General features: G+C 28.9%; 3 protein-coding genes across 5 annotated transcripts; 1 reads left to right on the plus strand and 2 right to left on the minus strand.

The window, feature by feature from the left end:
* Nucleotides 1–607: 607 nt before the first annotated feature.
* LOC127150562 (thaumatin-like protein 1) lies at nucleotides 608–1,013 on the minus strand (the record flags this gene model as incomplete). The annotated part of the gene is given in 2 exon segments (XM_051088432.1): nucleotides 608–883; nucleotides 885–1,013. Coding segments are annotated over 2 exon segments (405 nt in total), but the record flags the coding sequence as incomplete, so codon positions are not given.
* A 3,591-nt stretch (nucleotides 1,014–4,604) lies between these two features.
* LOC103500844 (expansin-A9-like) lies at nucleotides 4,605–7,245 on the minus strand. The gene is made up of 3 exons (XM_008464286.3): nucleotides 6,887–7,245; nucleotides 6,397–6,715; nucleotides 4,605–5,648 (listed from the first exon to the last, which is right to left on the minus strand). The coding sequence occupies exons 1-3, from the start codon at nucleotides 7,098–7,100 to the stop codon at nucleotides 5,339–5,341; spliced, it is 843 nt and encodes a 280-aa protein (XP_008462508.1). The 5' UTR covers nucleotides 7,101–7,245; the 3' UTR covers nucleotides 4,605–5,338.
* A 5,751-nt stretch (nucleotides 7,246–12,996) lies between these two features.
* LOC127150640 (uncharacterized) lies at nucleotides 12,997–17,359 on the plus strand. Of its 3 annotated transcripts, none has more exons than XM_051089115.1 (10): nucleotides 12,997–13,156; nucleotides 14,038–14,207; nucleotides 14,424–14,544; nucleotides 14,691–14,743; nucleotides 14,855–14,984; nucleotides 15,229–15,374; nucleotides 15,838–16,026; nucleotides 16,210–16,442; nucleotides 16,875–17,017; nucleotides 17,152–17,359. In XM_051089115.1, exons 1-10 carry the CDS (start codon nucleotides 13,040–13,042, stop codon nucleotides 17,212–17,214), a joined length of 1,365 nt encoding a protein of 454 aa, XP_050945072.1. In that variant the 5' UTR covers nucleotides 12,997–13,039; the 3' UTR covers nucleotides 17,215–17,359. The 3 variants fall into 3 exon arrangements, with proteins under 3 accessions (XP_050945072.1, XP_050945074.1, XP_050945073.1); XM_051089117.1 differs by having other exon boundaries at nucleotides 16,875–16,986; XM_051089116.1 differs by lacking the exon at nucleotides 16,875–17,017.
* Nucleotides 17,360–19,252: the final 1,893 nt, after the last annotated feature.

The raw sequence follows: 19,252 nt of genomic DNA on the forward strand, positions 1-19,252 counted from the left end.
AATATATATACAATTTTGGAATGTAATTTAATAAATTATTTATTTGATTCTCTTACAACAATTTTATTTGAAACAATTACATGGTTTACACTATATTTTAAAAAATAAGTTAATTAGTGCATTACAAAAGTTTAAAATTTAAATGGATACAAATACTCGGGTAATTAATTAATGAAATGGATTATAATTAATTGAGACATTAAAAATGAAAAAATATATATATATACTTCATGCTAAATTATAATAAATACAAAAATACATTTATTACTCTATTTCAAAAGTTGCAATATTATTTTTCAACTTTCATCGATATCTAAAAAATATCTTTGAATTAAAATTATTTCCAAAATATGAATAAAATTCATAACTAAAATCGTGCGATGATAATATAAAATGACGTAGTGAGTTAAATTTTCGTTATAAGCTTATTGTCATACCATTTTGAAACGGTATCGAAACTTTAAAAAAACTACAAACTAAAATAACATTAAAAAAAATAACATTCGAAAATTTCTAAAATTACAAGACATATTTTCAAACAAACTACAAACTAAGAGTTGATTTTTTTAAAAAATTTGACCTATATATTATCACACTCATTTGTTTGTCAATTAGGACAAAATATAATGGCATAATCAGCTCCACCCATGCAAGTAAAAGTGATTGTCTTATCATCATACGCATAACTATAAGCTTGTGGACACTGATTCTTGAAAATCCTTGAATAGTCCGTCGGCGGGCAAGTTTCCGGCCAACTGTGGTCGCCACTGCAGCAATATTCCGGCTGATTAAAAGCCATACAAGCACTTCTACATGCAATCACTGCGCCATCTTGCGATGTAACTGCTAATTCCGGAGGACAAACCACATTTACATCTTCCTGAACAGAGTACCGTTTGGCAATCACCCGAGCCACCAATCGGCGTCACTCCAACCGGAAAATTGAAGCCGTCGACGAGGCTTATGTCGAAGAAATCTTGGCCACCATTTGGCGCTATGGTGAATTCGATGAGACAGGATTTTGTTTTTCATGTTTTTCAAATTTTGTTTATAAAAACAAAAACCATATTGTTTGTAACGGATTTTGTTTTCTATTTTTCAAAAACAAAATTTGAATATTTTTTTTTCATTTTCAATTTTTCTTCGTAATTCTTTAAAACAAGTTTATTATTAAAAATAAAAAGTGAATTAGTTATCAAACACACTCGTATTTTAAAAATTAATTTTTAAAAACAAAAAGTAAAAAACAAATCGATAAAATACTGTTGTAATCGTATATAAACTGCAATGTGACAATTTTTTTAAAATAAAATTTTTAGTTTTTATGGTTAGCGTGTAAGAGAAAGATGAGAGTACGAGATTGGTATCGATCACAATCATTATCCTATCAATTATAATTTTTTTTTGGTATAAATAAGCCACAACTAAATTTGGTTGAAGATGCAAGCAATACATCTCTAGAAAGATAAAAAGTAACATATTGATAGTAACCTTGAAATCTATTGTTTGAATCTTCCTACCCAATGTTATATTAAACAATTTTGTTACAAATATTGTTATTATTTAATTAGTATAATTTGGTAAAGTTGCCAATTACATTTAATATATGATGGACTAAAGTGGAAACGTCACCCATATGCACTACCCTTGGTTGAAAACCGATATAATATCATGTTTCTTTTGAATCATAATTAAGTTATACACTTAATTATCCATCTTACTTTCTTAATAAAATAGTTCAATTCGATTTTCTATGCACACCAAAAGTGAAATGCATAAGGTTTAATACATTTTGAGATAAACACAAACCATATAACTCAGTAATTTTTAGATGAATTTTGAAACGAATAGTTTGCTATAATAAAAAGAGTAATATTTGATTTCATCTTAAAGTATTATAATAAAAATGTTTGGAAAACAAAAATTCATAAGATTTTGAATATGTTAGAACATATGATCTATTAACCAAGAACCATGATTAGATGCGTCACACTCAAGTTTTTTTCTTAAAATAAATATATTCCGTATGTATATGTATGTATAATATACCTAAAATATATACATATGTTAATTTAACAACATACTTTTAGATTAATCTAAATTTCATGATGTTAATTTAACAAACCAAAAAGTAAACAAGCATATGTTAGTTTTCAATCCTAAACAACATACTTTTAAGTCAATCTAAATTTCTTAATGTTTTAGATCGAATCTAATTGTCATACAAATGACCAATTGAATAAACAAACCTTCAAATACTTTAAAAAAAACATAACTAAACAATATGGAGATTTCAACTTAAAAGTTCAATATCTGATAATATGGTATTAAAAAAAGAGAATTTACCTCAAAAGTAGAAGATGATGAATGAAAGTGTAAATAATTGTATTTGAAAAGCCACGAATAGAATGTGGACAGTACTCTCAATCTTATATAAAAAAATTATTTTCTTTGTGAACAATATTCACATGTAGTTCAATAAAAAGGCTATCATTATACACATTATTATATATACACATAGTCCATTCATTTAACTAAAAAAGGTATATATTTGATGGTTAATTATTTTTGGGAAGATTTGATAATTAATTAATAAGACGTGTTGTGTTCATAATTTCGTAATAATTAAGGCAAGTCCAGCTTGGACCCTCTTAAGGAAAAATTTTATTCAGGCCTACCCTCTACAAATGTGATTTTTTTCAAGGATAGACTATAACTTTCTCTATAATGTTTTTTCTTTTAGGGCGACGAGAAGAATAGCAAAATCTAAGGTTTACTTTGGATAAATGACAAATTTATTTTTAAATTGTCAAAATAGCAAAACAGTTAATTTCCACATAATAAATGAGATAACTATACCTTAAATGCCCCTACCTACTTTACAATATAGACTCCTAAATACAATAGTAAGAAAAACCACAAATACCGTGTAATTAATACAAACTATGCACTCTCTTCAATTTTCTAATTTTTCCTCCAAAAAAATAAATCTATCTTCGGTAAATCTTTCCGGCGTATTTGTTATTCCGTTTTTTAAAGGCTTTCCGGCGCATTTCCACCGTCGTTTTTCCACCGTAGCTTTCTCTTCCGTTTTTCCAGCGTAGCTTTCTCTTCCGTTTTTCCACCGTCGCTTTTCCACCATCGATTTCTCTTTCATCACTTTTCCACCGTTTGCACGCCCTTCCTTTCTTAATCAGTTTGCACCACCCAAAGTATCGGTGAGTTGTTTCGTTTCACGCTTCTGTTCCTTCTTCAACCTTTGGATTTTTCCTCTGTTTTCTGCATGTATTGGTAAAAATACCGAGTTCTCAAAATTTTCTTCAAAATTTTCTTCAAATTTTCTCCGGTTCTTACATTCTTCAAATTTTCAAATTGCTTTCCACCCGCATTTGTTTTCATCCCGCACCGTCGCTTTCCACCTTCTTCTTTTAGTACAAATTTTCATTTCCCTTAATTCCGGTTGTCTTCCGGTGAATCTTCTATTTTTGTTTCCCTTAATTCCGGTTGGTTGGCAAAATTAAAGATAGATGCATGATTTTAGGGAGGGTTGGGATTTGATTCTGAACTTAAGTATTTCCATTATATTTGCCATAATTAAATCACATTTTGTTTGGCATGATTTTAGGGAGGGTTGAGATTTGATTCTAAACTTAAGTATTTCCATTATATTTGCCATAATTTTAGGGAATGGTTGGAATTTAAATTTAAATTTTATTTGAGATTTGAAATTTGAATCTTTTAAATGATTTTTCGTTACTTTTTTAATATTTTTGTTAATAGTTAATTATTGCATCATCTTTATCATTATTTTAAGAAGTATTTATTGCATTAAAATTATAGGACATTAATAGCTAAAGTTTGAATATATAATTATTGAAGGTAAAAATCGGAATAATTAGGGAATAGGAATATTTGAAAGAATATAATAATTTTTTGATTTAGTTAATAATTATCATACGTAGGAATATTTGAAAGAATATAATAATTTTTTGAAGATCTTTATCACAAGTTCTTGTCTTTTTCTTTAATGTTCTTTTTTGTTTCTTGAAAATTAAGTGTTTTTTTTTTGTGATAATTAATATATTGTTAAATTTAATTGTTCTAGTTAAATTTTAAAATAAAAACTAACCTTTTAAGAATTATTGGGTAAGTTTTCAAAATATTGTTTTGTATTAAATAATTGGTAAAAGTTTTCAATATCTAAATCATGTTATTACATCCCAAATATATGGCTATTACAAAATTGACGTCTTAGAATATAATGACGGATGACAAACTATTATATCGTCTTTCTAAGTTTGGCTATAGGTATGGTGATGAATTATTGTTTATATGATGATAGTTTAGAACTGCCATAATATTAAGTCTTGTCATCATGTATATAATTTATTTTATTAGATCTATTAGGTTAAAAGATAATGTCCTAATTAAACATCAACCATGATGAGTAATATTTATAAATAAAACCTTAGGGATTGGTCGTGACCCTCTCAACTTCATTAAGTAGTTTATTTTTCCATCAAGAAACCTAAATTAAGTTCTAAAAGAAGACCAAGTGAGAGAAATACAATTCCTCGAGAAGATTAGTTATGGATCAAGGTACGTATGTCGTTCTTTAACAAAATTTAATTTATAAAATTATATAGTTCAAAGATCTTGGTAATTATTATTATATACAATGTTAAGATTTTTATTGTATAATCATAAAACTAAAGTTTACAACATATAACCGCTCCACGTAATTCTAAGAAAAAAGGGGAGGGTTGAATAATAAAAAAAAAAAACTTCTTCAAAAGTAGGATATTAACACAAAAAGGTACATGGAATAACACCAAACTTTAAAGCTAAAGAAAATATACTGTAAAGTTTGATAACCTTTTAATTCTCAAATTTCTTTTTACAAAAATAAATTTAGTCTATAAATGCTTATAATTAAATCTCTTTATTTTATTTTCCACATTAAATTTATTTTTATTCAAAATCTTAAAAAAAAAAAACATCTCTTTTAATCCAAATTTGGTTAAAAATTAAAATATTTATTAAAAAAATATTGTTTTCAAATATAACAAAATTAACTAAAATATTTACAAATATAGCAAAATTTAAAAATCTACTCGAATGATAGACATCATTCATAGATTCTAATATTTTACTACTTTTGTACATATTTTATGCAGTTTCATTATTTGAAATATTTTTTTTTAAAAAATGTAAACAAATTTATAAGATGATAAAGAAAATTAAAAAAAGAAAAGAAAAGAAATTTTAAATCAAAACAAAAAGTGAAATGGTTATGGAATGAAATGGATAAACTCGAAGGAAGAAAGTAAATTTGGATTTACTTAAAGTTTTTGCCTTCGAAGGTCTGACCAAACTGCCAAGTTGGGGGAGCAACGTGCCACGAAGTGGAGAATCTGCCATCACTGGCTCGAACCCTAAAGGTGAGGGACTCGCCAACCAGCATGGCGTTGGTGGTCCATTTTTGACCCCACGTACGAGACATGGGTGTCCATTTCAGCTTACGGTGACCCTTCACTTGGACACTCGTCAAATCTCCGGCTCCTCCCACGTTCCATACTAAAACTTCGTTGTAATATGGATTTCCGGTTATTGTAAATCGAATTCCTCCTTCTTTCTTGCATGGAATCCTAATAATAATAATAACAATCATCAATCAATCACTAAAAATTATTCTCACACCACACCTTGAAGATAACTATTAATATTATGGTAATATATATTTTCATTTAATTTGGGTTGCACATGTGTTTGAGAATAAATGAATAATTGATACATTAGCAATTTTCAACAAGGTAGTCAAAACGAAAGGGGTAGATGATTGACTTATGAAGATGTTTAACTTTTTTAATAAAGAAGATACGATAAGGGTTAGCAAGGACATTTCCATTAAATAAATATTTTTGTAACATCATCATCATCCCTTACTTCATTTACCCTAACTATATAAGTTTTATATATAAAAAATTTGGTCAAACAAAATCTAAAGGGATAATTTAAATTGATACAATAGTTAATTTAGAGATTTAATTAATATAACCAACTCCATTTTAAAATTTTGTTTTATTATATGTTTTAGAAACTTAAAATAAAACCATATATATTTTTCTCTTTAGAATTGGATTAATAATTGAGATAGTTGCAAATATAACAATTAGATTCAATATAATTAACTATATAACAACATTTTTAAAAAATTGTAAATATAACAAAATCTGTCAAAACTTATCGGTAATAGAAATCTATAGCTAATAGACCATGTTATAAATGTTGGTCTATTAAAGTATATCACAAATAGATTTTGCTATATTTAAAATTTTTATAAATATTACTATTTCATCGATTATAATTAAAGTATTAAAACACACTATAAGATACCTGCGGTAAGTGATAGGGACAATGCCAGCCTTGAACTCAGCAATGTTGAGGAAAACAGGCTTGGCAATGTCGAAATGCTCGAGTGGGGGATTGCACCATCCACCATTGTCTCTGGGGAGGTTGTAATTGGGGGGGCAGTGGTTGGTGCCCGTTACCATTAGGGAAGGCTGTCCAGGCTTGCACCATTGGGGATCGTCCACGCATTTTATTTCATAGCAAGCGCCGCAGCTCTGCCCGTTGTTGAACAGCGCCATGCTCAGCGCCGCCGTCTGCATACCATACCCTTCCTTTTCTACGTCATCATACCCACACGCACCACCTATATATTTACATAATATTACATGCAACGTCAAACAAATTAATAAAATTTTGTCAATCCTAAAAATATATACTAATTTTGATTTTTTAAAATATTTAAAAATAAGTCCAAAATAGTACTTTAATCTAAAATTTTTCATTATATAAACAGTAGAATTAATAAGATCCATACCAAAAGTTCCTGAGCCACCTTCATAGAAGGTAGCATGAGCGTGGTTCCAAGGGCCGGGCTTAAACGGCGGCCTACGATGCTGTTTAATAAACATCGCGCCTCCTCCTAATTGCCTACGCCCTTCTGCACATTTCAATGTGGCTCCTACATTTGTTGCATCACCAATTATAATTACCCACAACATAATCACCAAAAATCCCCATACCCTTTGCATTGTTAATTAACAGTAGTGCTAATCTCTAAAACAACCAACAATTTCTTTTCTATTTTCTCTTCTTTTCTTTTGTGAAGTACTACACTCTTGGTCTTTTTCTAATCCCTTTCTTTTATAATGGTTTTCTTTCCCAATGAATTGAATTTTTTATCATTTAAGGGTAGTGTGTGATTTCTAAATTTAAGGTGGTTTGTTATGTGTATGTTTGGTTATTGTTGAATTTTGGTGAGAGGATGTGAATGAGTTTAGGGAGTTAAAACAAGGAAATAATGTGTTTTTGTCCCTTTTTAAAAATTTCCCCCACCAACTAGTAGATGGAGCAGGTAAATTTTTTAATCTGCTTCCACGGTTATATTTGTGAGGTTGGATTTTTGTTTATGTAGGGTTGATATCTATTGGATGAATGTTCTTATTTTGTCCCTTTATTTGGATGGTATATAAGGTAATTGGTATTAGACTCTCATTACGATATTTATTGCAAAATATCAACTGCAATTCATACGACTTTTTCCTTTTGTATAGTTGAATCAATTGTAAATTAAAAAAGAGAGAGTCAAATATTTAAACTAGGGCACTGAATATTGGAATAATGCTTATTAACCACCCCATTTTTCTTAAAGTACAATATATAGAATGAAACGAGAAAAATTTAAAGGCCAAGTGAATAAAAGAAAACGTATGAAATTCATCCATGGACGGTGGCCTTCAAGTGTATTACCTCCATATATTCAAAAGGTACAAAAAGTGATATTAATAAATATGCTCGCTTTGACCATACATTGTGTGTGTATATATATATATATATATATATATATATAAAATTATAAAGTTTAATTCATTCGAAAGTCAGCTCTTAAAAGATAAAAAAGAAAAAGAAGAAGAAGAAGAAGAAGAGAGAATCAATTCTATTTTAAGAAAGAAAAAAAAATTGGAATCCATACCTTTTAATTAATTATTTAATACAACTTCAATTTATATAACATCTTTGTTTTTATTAATATTTTTCTAAAAATTAATTTAATTTAAATTAAGAAAACTTTTGTAAATGTAACAAAACACCAAATTATTTACGACACTTATAACAAAACTATAAAATTAGTAATTTTTTAAATATTTCAGGTTTACCTTCCATCTTTCTTTTCTTCCTCTCTGTTCGTTTTCCTTTTGCTATTCTTTTCATCGTCTTCCTCAAGCGATTTCGTCTTTCTTCTTTTCTATTTTTTCTGCAATTTCTTTCCATCATTTTTCTTATTTTTCAATTCTTTATTTACGTCGTTTAATCTTTCCATTGTTTTTCTTCTTTTCTTTTTCCATCATCTTTAGACTTTTCCTTTTTTTTTTCCGCTCCGATTTCTTTCCATCGTCTTTCTTGTTTGTTTTTTTTCTTTTCCTTTTTTTTACGTCATGTACAAAAAATAAAAAATTTAAAAGATCGTGTATAAAGAATCTTAAACAAAAAAATCATTTAGATTGGAGTAGCCAACTGTAAACTATCCTGTAAAAAAGTAAACAATCGTATAAAAAAAAAAGACCGTGTATAAAGAATCTTAAAAAAAATCATTTAAATTGGAGTAGCCAAATCTAAACGATCATGTAAAAAAAAAAGATTGTGTATAAAGAATCTTGAAAAAAATCATTTAGATTGGAGTAGCCAAATGTAAACGATCGTTTAGAAAAAAAAAGTAAACGATCGTGTAAAAAAAATAAAAGATCGTGTATAAAGAATCTTGAAAAAAATCATTTAGATTGGAGTAGCCAAATGTAAACGATCATGTAAAAAAAGTAAACAATCTTGTAAAGAAATCTAAACGATCGTGTACTTTTGAAAAAAAATCATTTTGATTTGGGTCCCAAAATCTAAACGATCGTGTAACTAAATTTAAACGTATTAAAATTAAACGATTGTGTAACAAAATTAAACAATGGAATTGAAAAGATAAATTGTAGCCCTATCTAAACGATCGCGTATAAATTGTAGCCTATCTAAATGATTGCATATAAATTGTAGTCATATCTAAACGATCGCGTATCAAACAAAAACCAAATCTAAACGATCGCAAACATATTACACACGCATTGTTGACGACATGGTTGACAGGGCATTTTTGGTATTTTATAGACGAGCTTCTGGATTTTTTTCATTTTTGGAATTGTTTGATAGAATGTAAATATTTTACCGCTTTTTTATATTTTTGAAAAGACCCCTTTAAATTATTTGTATCCGTAAATTTTCTCAACTAAATTATAGTGAAAAATTATATGTAACCCACAAATTATTATTACTAATTGTATTAATTTCTTATAATAAATTTTAGGGGTCTTTTAAAAAATATAAAAAAACGACAAAGTATTTACATTGTATGGAACAATTCTAAAAATGGAAGAAGCCTAGAGGCCCAATGTGTAAAATACCAAAATGTTGGAATTTATATCCTAAAACTCGTACTTTGTTATTTGATTCAATAAGTTTATTATTGAATGTTATAATCTTAAAACCAATAAATTAAGGTTCCGAGGCTATTTTACTAAGTTTGTCAATACACTTGAATTTATGTAGAGACATAAACATGGATTAAGTTCGAGTTAATAGCCCAAATAGTCTATAGTGTATGAATAAGGTTGGGTGCCTTATTCTGGAAAAACACTATGGATGCGGCCCGCTCCGTAGTTAGTACAAACGATGTAATTCTGAATTGTTCATGTGGAGACATGGGAGTGGGGGCATCCTATGTAAATGGTTCGCATAAGACTAGAATCACGAAATAGTCATTTTTTTAGTTATAACGCCGTAAACTATATAAATTGACTATTTAAATTATAATGACCTAAGTAACTTGATATTAATCCTGAGCTAACTATGAACTTCTGTTCATTCGGTAGTATCCTTAGATCTGCATAGGTGAGGGCAGCTCATCTTCGCTTGCCCAATAAGCCTCCCATTTCAGGGATAAGACCGAGTGGATAGCTAGGGATATAGGGTGTAAGACGGAATTCACTCCTACCCACTTCTGAGATAGTAGATAAGTTGTTTCCTTAAGGATTCAATCCAAGTCTTGAACAAGGGGCCCCACCTTCTCATTGACCCGAGAAGGATTCAGGTTTATAGGTTGAACCTTAAACCAATTGTTCCATAGTGGATCAGTGGGTCTTAAAGAGCAAGATGTAATCTCGGGGGTAAAACGGTATTTTGACCCAGCCAAGATTACAAACAACCTGTGAAGGATCAATTTACCCATCATGGTTATATTAGGTGGACAGAAATATATCTATAGTGAGGGGAATGCAACTACGAGTTTTTAGTGGAATGACTCATTAGTTAAAGGATGTTAATTAAGCTTGGTCTAAAAGAGTTTAGCCAGTTAATCTTGAATCGTTGGAGCCCATGATCTATAAGTCCATTAGGTTCTCCTACTAGCTCATATGGATTCAACTTAGAACAATTTGTTGGAACAACTCGAATTGTTCGAATTATGTAAAGAGAGAGAAACCGACAAGTATATATGATATAAGTCGGTAAATATAAACTTTAAGCTTTATGTTTAAATAATAAAAATATGAATATGGATTCATATTTAGAAGCTTGAAAAATTTTGAAACGGTCAAAGTTGTAAAAGTCAACATGTTGATTTTGACTTTGAAAAACAAAACTTTGACCGGATTTATATTCAAAATATGATTTGAATTTTAGAAAAATGAATGTAGATTCATACTCGGGAGGTTGGAATTAGTCAAGACGGATAAAATAGCAAAAAGTCAAAAAGTTGACTTTTGACTAAGAAAAGTCAAAGTTTGACTTTGACTTAATTTGTCAAATGACCAAATTTTCTTTTGACTTATTACTAAATGTTAGTGGGAAATGTGGCAACTTGTAATGAATTTATAAGCCACTAATTCCATTAATAGTTCATGGACTAATTAGATGTTGAGATTTTATGAAGTAAATTGCATGCATTTTGCGTGTAATTTTCTTTATAAACTTCCATTTACAAAATGATGAGAGGCTGAAAAAGTTTTCATGAAAATTCTAAAAACGATACACCTTTCTCCTTCCATCTCTCTAAGATTTCCTTCATAAAAACGAGTCCCACAACTCGGTTCTTAGTCTTGAGATTAGTAGGTCAACATAGTGGTTGTGCTTTGCTCGTGATCTTTAGGCAAAAAGAAGTTTTGGAACGAAGAAGAAGTTAAGAACTACAAAGGTAAACTTATCGTTTACCTTCTCTATTTTTCGTTTAGATACATATAGAGTAAAGCGTGATCCTAGTCTTTCGCTGTTGTATGCTCTCTTTGTTGTTTATCCTTCACAAAAATGCCCTGTCAACAATGCACATAATATATTTGGTAACGCGATTTGGTACACGATCGTTTAGATTTGTTTTTTCAATTCTATCATTTAATTTGTTACACGATCGTTTAATTAATTGGGTTACATAATCATTTAGATTTGATTACACGATTGTTAGATTTGGCTACACAATCGTTTAGATTTGGCTACCCTAAATCTAAACCATTTTTCTCCAAAATTTGGTATACGATCGTTTAGATTTGGCTACATGATCGTTTAGGTTTGGGGTTTCAAATCTAAAAGATTTTTTTTTTCAAAATTTGGTATACGACCGTTTAGATTTGGACCCCAAATCTAAACGATTTTTTTTTTTCAAAATTTGGTATACGATCGTTTGAATTTGGCTACACGATCGTTTAGATTTGGGGTTCTAAATCTAAATTTTTTTTTTTTCAAAATTTGGTATACGATCGTTTAGCCAAATCTAAACGATTTTTTTTTCAAAATTTGGTATAAATGATTTTTTTCAATATTCTTTATACACAATCTTTTAGTTTTAGTTACCCTAACCTAACCAATTTTTTCAAAATTCTTATACATCATCAGATTTGGTTACCTACTCTAAACGTAAAAAAAGAAAAGAAGAAATATGATACGATGCAGTGAATGAAAAAAAAAAGAAAAAGAAGAAAGATGAAGAAAGACATGTACGCATCTAAAAAAGAGCAAAACAAGAAAGACTATAGAAATAAATATATTTGGTTACCCAAATCTAAATCTAAAAATAAAAAAAATTTGGAAGAAATCGTAAAAAGTATAGAGGAAGACGATAAAAAAAAAATAGTAAAAAAAATATGGAAGAGCAAACCTAAAATATTTAAAAATGGCTAATTGTATGGGCTTTGTTAGACGATCCGTAAATATTTCACTAGTTTGTTATACTTAGAAAAGTTTTCCTAAATTTTATTTGAATAATTTATTGGCAAATTTATTTGATGCCAACAAATTATTATTACTAACTAATCCATATCTACTAAAAAATAAATACAATCGTATCAAAATAATATAGATCCATTTATTTGTATATTTTCTCCATTGAAAAATAAGGAATGGTTAATTAAATTTTAAAATAAGTTATTTCAAATATAATAAAATTGACAAAAATATTTACACAAATATAGCAAAACACCACGATTTATCCATAATAGACTGCACATATCTATCATAACACAAATAAATATATGTAGTAGTCTATGACAATTTATTGTAGATAATTTGACGATCTTTTATTATGTTTGTAAATATGTTTGAGAGTTTTGTTATTTAAAATAATTTTTCTAACTGAAAATATGATTTTTTAAAAAATATTTGAAAATTTAATTTTTTTATAATTTATAGAATGCAACAAAATCCACAAATCGAGATGGTCGAACCATGTCTTAAAAAAGAAAAAAGAAATAAGAATCAAATGAACCCAAATTCCATTTTATCGACTCGAAGTAAATGATATGTACTTTTTAAACATTCCCTACCTTTTAGAAAAAGAGAGAATTGATTCTATCTCCCAATCATTTAAAATGGGGAAGGGAAGTATGAATATTTAGCAAAGAAAAATTAGAAGCAAAGTAATCGTAAGTGAGAGTAAGATCAACCGATGGATTTGAGTAATTGTGAGAATGGTGGAGTTCATGAAGTGAAAGTCGTTGTACCGAAGGAAGTGAAGCTTGTTCGTATTATTTGGGTCGATGCCTCCGGACAACATAGATGTCGTGTGAGATTTTGTTTTATTTTATTTTTTAAATATATAGTATCTATTGATTTAATTTTAAATTTCTTTTTGTTGTACATTACGTTCTCTATCTTTTGACTTTCACTTCTCTAAGTTTCATAATATCATACTTTTATATTTTGAAATTAACTTTAATTTAATTCATACGTCTCAACATGTTACGGTAGTAAATTTATTTTATATAGTTTTAGGTTTCAAGGTTTAAATAACTTATTGTTTTGAAACCACCTTCCTTTTTTTCTATTTTTCTTTAAATGCCCTATAAATCCAAATTGACCCTCGCATGGGTTATATGATCAATCCATTATTTTGTAGTATGTCTATTGTTAAATTTCTAAATATTTTCATGTTTTGTTTACTTGTTTAATTAATTGAGGTGCAATCAAAAAGAAAAAAAATAGTGTGCAACCTAAGATATAGTCAAGTCATGTCACTCTAGTATATAATTTAATTGGATTCTACCTCTCCTACCAATCAAGGTGGTCACTTTAATTAGCATCTTTTGAAAATTATGTGATGAGGTCCAAAAATTTTAAATAATTATGTATAATTGAAAAAAACTGTGTGCACATGAACATATAATCACTTAAATAGAAAATTTATTTCAAGTATCACAATATAGACATATAAAATGTGTTATTCTTTACTTTTTGTTGTATTTTTACCACCGGTAGAGTTGGAAAATCAAATCTTTAATTTTGAAATGAAATCAATATATATTACAAAATTTCAGATTAGTTGAATTATGTTCATGTTAGTTATTTTTGTAAGTTTCTTAATTTTGTGTCTTTGATGACCATCATCATTATTTGTCGTTTTTTTTATATTATGTTTTGATTAATATAATGTTGTTATGATTGTAGGTTATTCCCTCTACAAGATTCAATGATGTGGTTAAAAAGAATGGGGTTGGTTTATCTGTTGTATGTATGGCAAGATCTTCTCATACTGATGTTCCAATTGGGAAAAATCTTACTGGTGCTGGTGAGATTAGATTGCTACCAGATTTATCAACCAAACGGACGGTTCCTTGGTATTTTTTGTATTTCAATCGTACTTACATTGTCGTCGAGAAATTATTTGATGAGACTACTATATATTCGATCTTCAATTCTTTTTTTTAAAAAATGATTTTTATAGTTTTAAATTAGGTTTAATTTCTAAACAATTTTATCTTTAAATAATTAAAAATATGTTTAAAAGGGATTTTAAACCTAACCAAACAAAAAATATATTGTGGTTGAAACAGGATGGAGCAAGAGGAAATGGTAATGGGTGACATGTATATTAAACCTGGTGAAGCATGGGAATATTGTCCAAGAGAAGCCTTGCGTAGAGTCTCTACTGTTCTTAAAAATGAATTTGACTTGGTATATCCTAAATTTATTATTCAAAACTCTTTCTTCAATACTAACTTTATTTTTAAATATAGTAAAAAATTTCTTTCTAATACTTATATATTAGATCTTCAAATTGTTTATTTACTGGGTTAAATATGTTTTCTGTTGCTTCACAGGAAATGAAAGCAGGCTTTGAAATTGAGTTTTTGCTATTGAAAAAGGCAGTCAAGTGAGGATTTATATATATCATATTGTTTTTAGTTATTTATGGTTTTCTTTCTCTATTTTGGAAATCGCCAATAAGTTATATTTTTCTATTTAAATTGACTTATGCATGTAGAGATGGAAAAGAAGATTGGGTGCCATTTGATTCATCGTTATATTGTTCTACATCTTCATATGATGCTGCTGCTCCTCTTTTACACGATGTAGTTGATTCTTTGAACTCTTTAAATATTACCGTGGAACAGGTATGAATTTTGATTATTAATTTTTTTAAAAAAAAGTTTACTAAGTAGTAAATAAAACTCGAAGACCTCAAGATCTACAACAAAATAAACTTTCAAAATCTTAAGGAATGCAACGTATTTATGGTCTTCGACAATCACACCAGACGAATGAACTCAAGAGAATAATACCACAATACACACCACACATATATACCCATTTTAAAACAAAATTATCAATTGAAACTTTTATTGATTTCTTTTACAGTTGCATGCAGAGATTGCAAAAGGTCAATTTGAATTTGCTTTGGGATATACTACATGTCTCACGGCTGCAGATGACCTAGTTTACACTCGCGAAGTAATTAAGGCTGTTGCTAGAAAGCATGGATTGTTGGCAACATTTATACCCAAGTACGTTTGATTAAGAATAAATGACCACTATTTGATAATATTCTCTGTTCTTATTTTGATCAGCTTTTAAGTGCACTAAAGACATAGGTGTAAGAAAAATGTTTTGGTACGTTTTGATCTGTGTTGCACCCTTTTTTTTAATCCATTCACAATTTGAGATCGTGTGACAAAATTATTCTTATTTGTTTTATAATTTTTGCTAATATTTATTCATAATTGAGTATAGAAAAAGATAAGTCTAAATTAACATTACGGTGTCTTATTTACTCTATTTTAGTTTACCCTCATCCTTTCATAGTTCAATTCTAAATATTAGCAAAAGAGATAACATTTCTGTCTTTTAGAAGAGAAAATATGTTTGATGTATCATGATTTGCATCTATCTTTGTTTAGCTCATCAAAGTATCAAATCAAAATTACAATGTTAGGTGAAATTTTGTTTTTTCTTTTAATAATTGTTTAGGTATGCAATGGACGATGTTGGTTCTGGATGCCACGTGCACATCAGTCTATGGCAGAATGGAAAAAATGTTCTAATGGCGACTGACAAATCTTCCAAACATGGGATGTCAACAATAGGGGAAGAGTTCATGGCAGGAGTTTTATATCACATTCCATCCATTTTACCTTTCATAGCTCCACTTCCCAACAGGTGAGAGAACACCACCAAATTATATTCAACGGGAGATGATCTAAGCTATATATTGCCTATGTTTAATTTTCATTAGATAGAATATTAAATATGTATACAATATTCACATTCTTAATATTTTGAATCTATATCGATGATTTAAAGATGATATCATAATAGATTGATGCGTTTGTTTTCTTGTAGTTACGATCGTATACAACCGAATACATTTAGTGGAGCTTACCATTGTTGGGGTAAAGATAATAGAGAAGTCCCAATTAGAACGGCTAGTTCACCTGGAATTGGTGTTACTTTAGTGAGTAACTTTGAGGTAAAATCATTTGATGGTTGTGCAAATCCATATTTGGGTTTAGCAGCGATCCTTTGTGCTGGACTTGATGGCCTTCGTTACCACCTTCAGTTGCCTCAACCCATTGGTATGTAACTTTAATTGCTTTTCTTATTCACATGTTTGTTTTAGCGACATGATTATGAAATAATTGTTAAAATCACATTTAACATTTTAATCATTTCAAATTGCTCACATACATGCCATGTTTATCTGCGTTACATATTTCTTCATAAAATTACAACACTCTTTTCATTGAATATGTTATTTTCAAGTTTATGCTTTCAAATTATCTATTAAATAGACCATAAACTACCCTAATTATGTTCTTATGGGAGAAAATAGACAAAGTCGGTATCAGATCTTTTTGTATTGTTTGTCTTTCTCATGAAAACATATATGAACTTATTGAATTTTTCAATAAAGTGGGGAAGGATAAGTGTGCTAATCCTACCTAAAAGATAAAAAGGACATCACATGCACTAATTTTCATACACTATGTGATATGATAAATACACAGATACAAATCCTTCTTACATGGGTTTGAAGTTTCAAAGATTGCCTCAATCGCTTTCGGAAGCTTTAGAACATTTGGAAAAGAATAATACGTTCACAGATCTCATAGGTGAAAGGTTGTTGGCTGCCATTAAGGAAATTCGCAAGGTATATTATATATATATATTCATTAAAATATTTAACTTTTATAATTCTGTTAAAGATTTCATTCCTTTGAATTTTACTTTAATTAAAGATTAGAGATTAGGTTTATTAATATAAAATAATTTTACTATTTGCAGGCAGAAGTAAAGTACTACTCAAAGCATCAAGATGCATACAAGCAACTTATACAACGCTATTAAAGACCAACTCACGCAAACACCATAAAAATTGTGTTTATAAGTCAATTGTTCTCATCCACTAATAGTAAATTAGAGGTTCAAATTTTTCTTTGTCGAGAACTAAAAAATTGAATAAAAAATTATTTATAAGAATATTATTTACTGATATTATGAAAATTTAGGTTATTTTTCACATGCCCTACGGGATGTATATGAGTAAGAAATGAATCTTTTCTTTTTTAGCTTCTAGTGAAGTTAAATCCAAAGTAAGCATCGAAAAACAAAGAAAAATGATCAATCAAATGCCAAGACAATAACAATTCATATTGTTAATGAAACATTCTGTACTGCAATCAAATACTATATAAAAACTTGGGGACTATGATCATCACAACTATTTGTAATAGTCGGTTAGCAACTAACACTGACACCTAAGATTTAGGGCTTTAACATATCAAGATAGGAAAGTACAAAATATCATATAATACACACACAAGTTGAGTAAGTACGTTGTTGGAGCATAAAGAATATAAATATGCTACAATAGCTTATTGTGGGTGTTGTATAGGTCTTGTAAAAAGCTTACTGTGGGTGTGTATTTGCAACAACACATACTAGACTAAAGATGTTCTCCAAAACAAGCCTCCACTGATATGATCATTTGTATTCAACCACGCTCCAAAGTCTTTGGGTAACCATTTTGTTTTTGGTCTTTTTTTTTAACCTAAGACTACATCTATCTGCCCACTAAATTTCATGCTTCACCACTACAAAGATTGGATTACTTGATGTTAATACAATGTCAAGTAAATTTTTACTTGACATTTTTAAAAGCGTCAAGTAATTGACTGTTAAGTATAGTCAGATTACTTGATACTAAAAATCCATCAAGTAATCGATCGCACTTGACGCTTTTTATGTGCAAGTAAGGTCGTATACTTGACGCCATGTCAAGTAAATGTATACTTGACGGTTTTTGCACGTCAAGTAAGATTGTATACTTGACATTATTTACACGTTAAGTAATATCGTATATTTGACATTACACATCAAGTAAAATTGTATAGTTGCACTAGTAGAAAAAGGGCCTACAATGACAGTTAAATGCTGTCATTAAAGGTTTTCATGACAGTTTTTTTGCAGTCATTGATGCGACAGTCATGGAAAATATTTTATAACAGTTGTATAAAACTGTCACGAAATGTGGTTTTCATGACATATAATAAATGTCACGAATGAAATATTTTATGACAGATTATAACTGTCATTATTTAGTTACGATGACAGTTAATAACTATCACAGTTTATTTTCGATGACAGTTATTAACTATCATTGTTTATATTTTATGACAGCTTATAACTGTCATATTTTACATTTTATGACGGGGGATAACTGTCATTGTTAATATTCTATGACTAATATTAAATGTCATTATTTATCATTTATGATACTTTTTAACTGTGATCATTTTACTTACCATGACTTTAATTAACTATCAATAAAACTTTTTCGATGACAATTTTATTTTTCAATTTAAATGTCATAGTTGTGTTTTTAGTCACTGTTTTCAATAGCCCTATTTTTTTATTGAATCTTGTATTTCTTGTCGCCCTGCCATTACACATACCATTACAGACTAATATAATCACATATGGGAAAACGGTAAACGCTTTAATAGAAAGAAACACACTTTGTAATATTGCTTTAATTGTTGGTACAAATATGTTTTGGTAGGAACGAACTATTTAAATAACTACATTTAAACAAAAAAATTTCCTACCAAACCTACAAAAAAGCCTATACATCAATGAATTGGCGTAAATATGGCTTCATTGCTCCAATGGATTGTGGCAAAACCTAATAAGAAAAGAAAAGGAAAAAAAATGATTCAACAAGACAACACATTCACCCACATAAACACATCACATTCACTTCATGATGAACAACACACTTCAACAACACTTCATGATCAACAACACACTTCAACAACATAGAGCACATACTTAGCTAAATTACATACACACTTCAACAACACATAAGCGCAAACACCAAATTCAG

This window comes from Cucumis melo, chromosome 8 (genome assembly GCF_025177605.1).
Source record: "Cucumis melo cultivar AY chromosome 8, USDA_Cmelo_AY_1.0, whole genome shotgun sequence".
NCBI lineage: Eukaryota > Viridiplantae > Streptophyta > Magnoliopsida > Cucurbitales > Cucurbitaceae > Cucumis > Cucumis melo.

Bases quoted from the DNA above. Each gene is read 5' to 3' on its own strand.
- LOC103500844 (XM_008464286.3), bottom strand. From the start codon at position 7,100: ATGCAAAGGGTATGGGGATTTTTGGTGATTATGTTGTGGGTAATTATA. The intron at 6,716-6,886 runs GTATGGATCTTA...GTAAATATATAG, and splicing joins AGGTGGCTCAGGAACTTTTG to GTGGTGCGTGTGGGTATGAT. The intron at 5,649-6,396 runs GTATCTTATAGT...TATTATTATTAG, and splicing joins GTCCCTATCACTTACCGCAG to GATTCCATGCAAGAAAGAAG.
- LOC127150640 (XM_051089115.1), top strand. From the start codon at position 13,040: ATGGATTTGAGTAATTGTGAGAATGGTGGAGTTCATGAAGTGAAAGTC. The intron at 14,208-14,423 runs GTATTTTTTGTA...TGGTTGAAACAG, and splicing joins ACCAAACGGACGGTTCCTTG to GATGGAGCAAGAGGAAATGG. The intron at 14,744-14,854 runs GTGAGGATTTAT...TTATGCATGTAG, and splicing joins CTATTGAAAAAGGCAGTCAA to AGATGGAAAAGAAGATTGGG.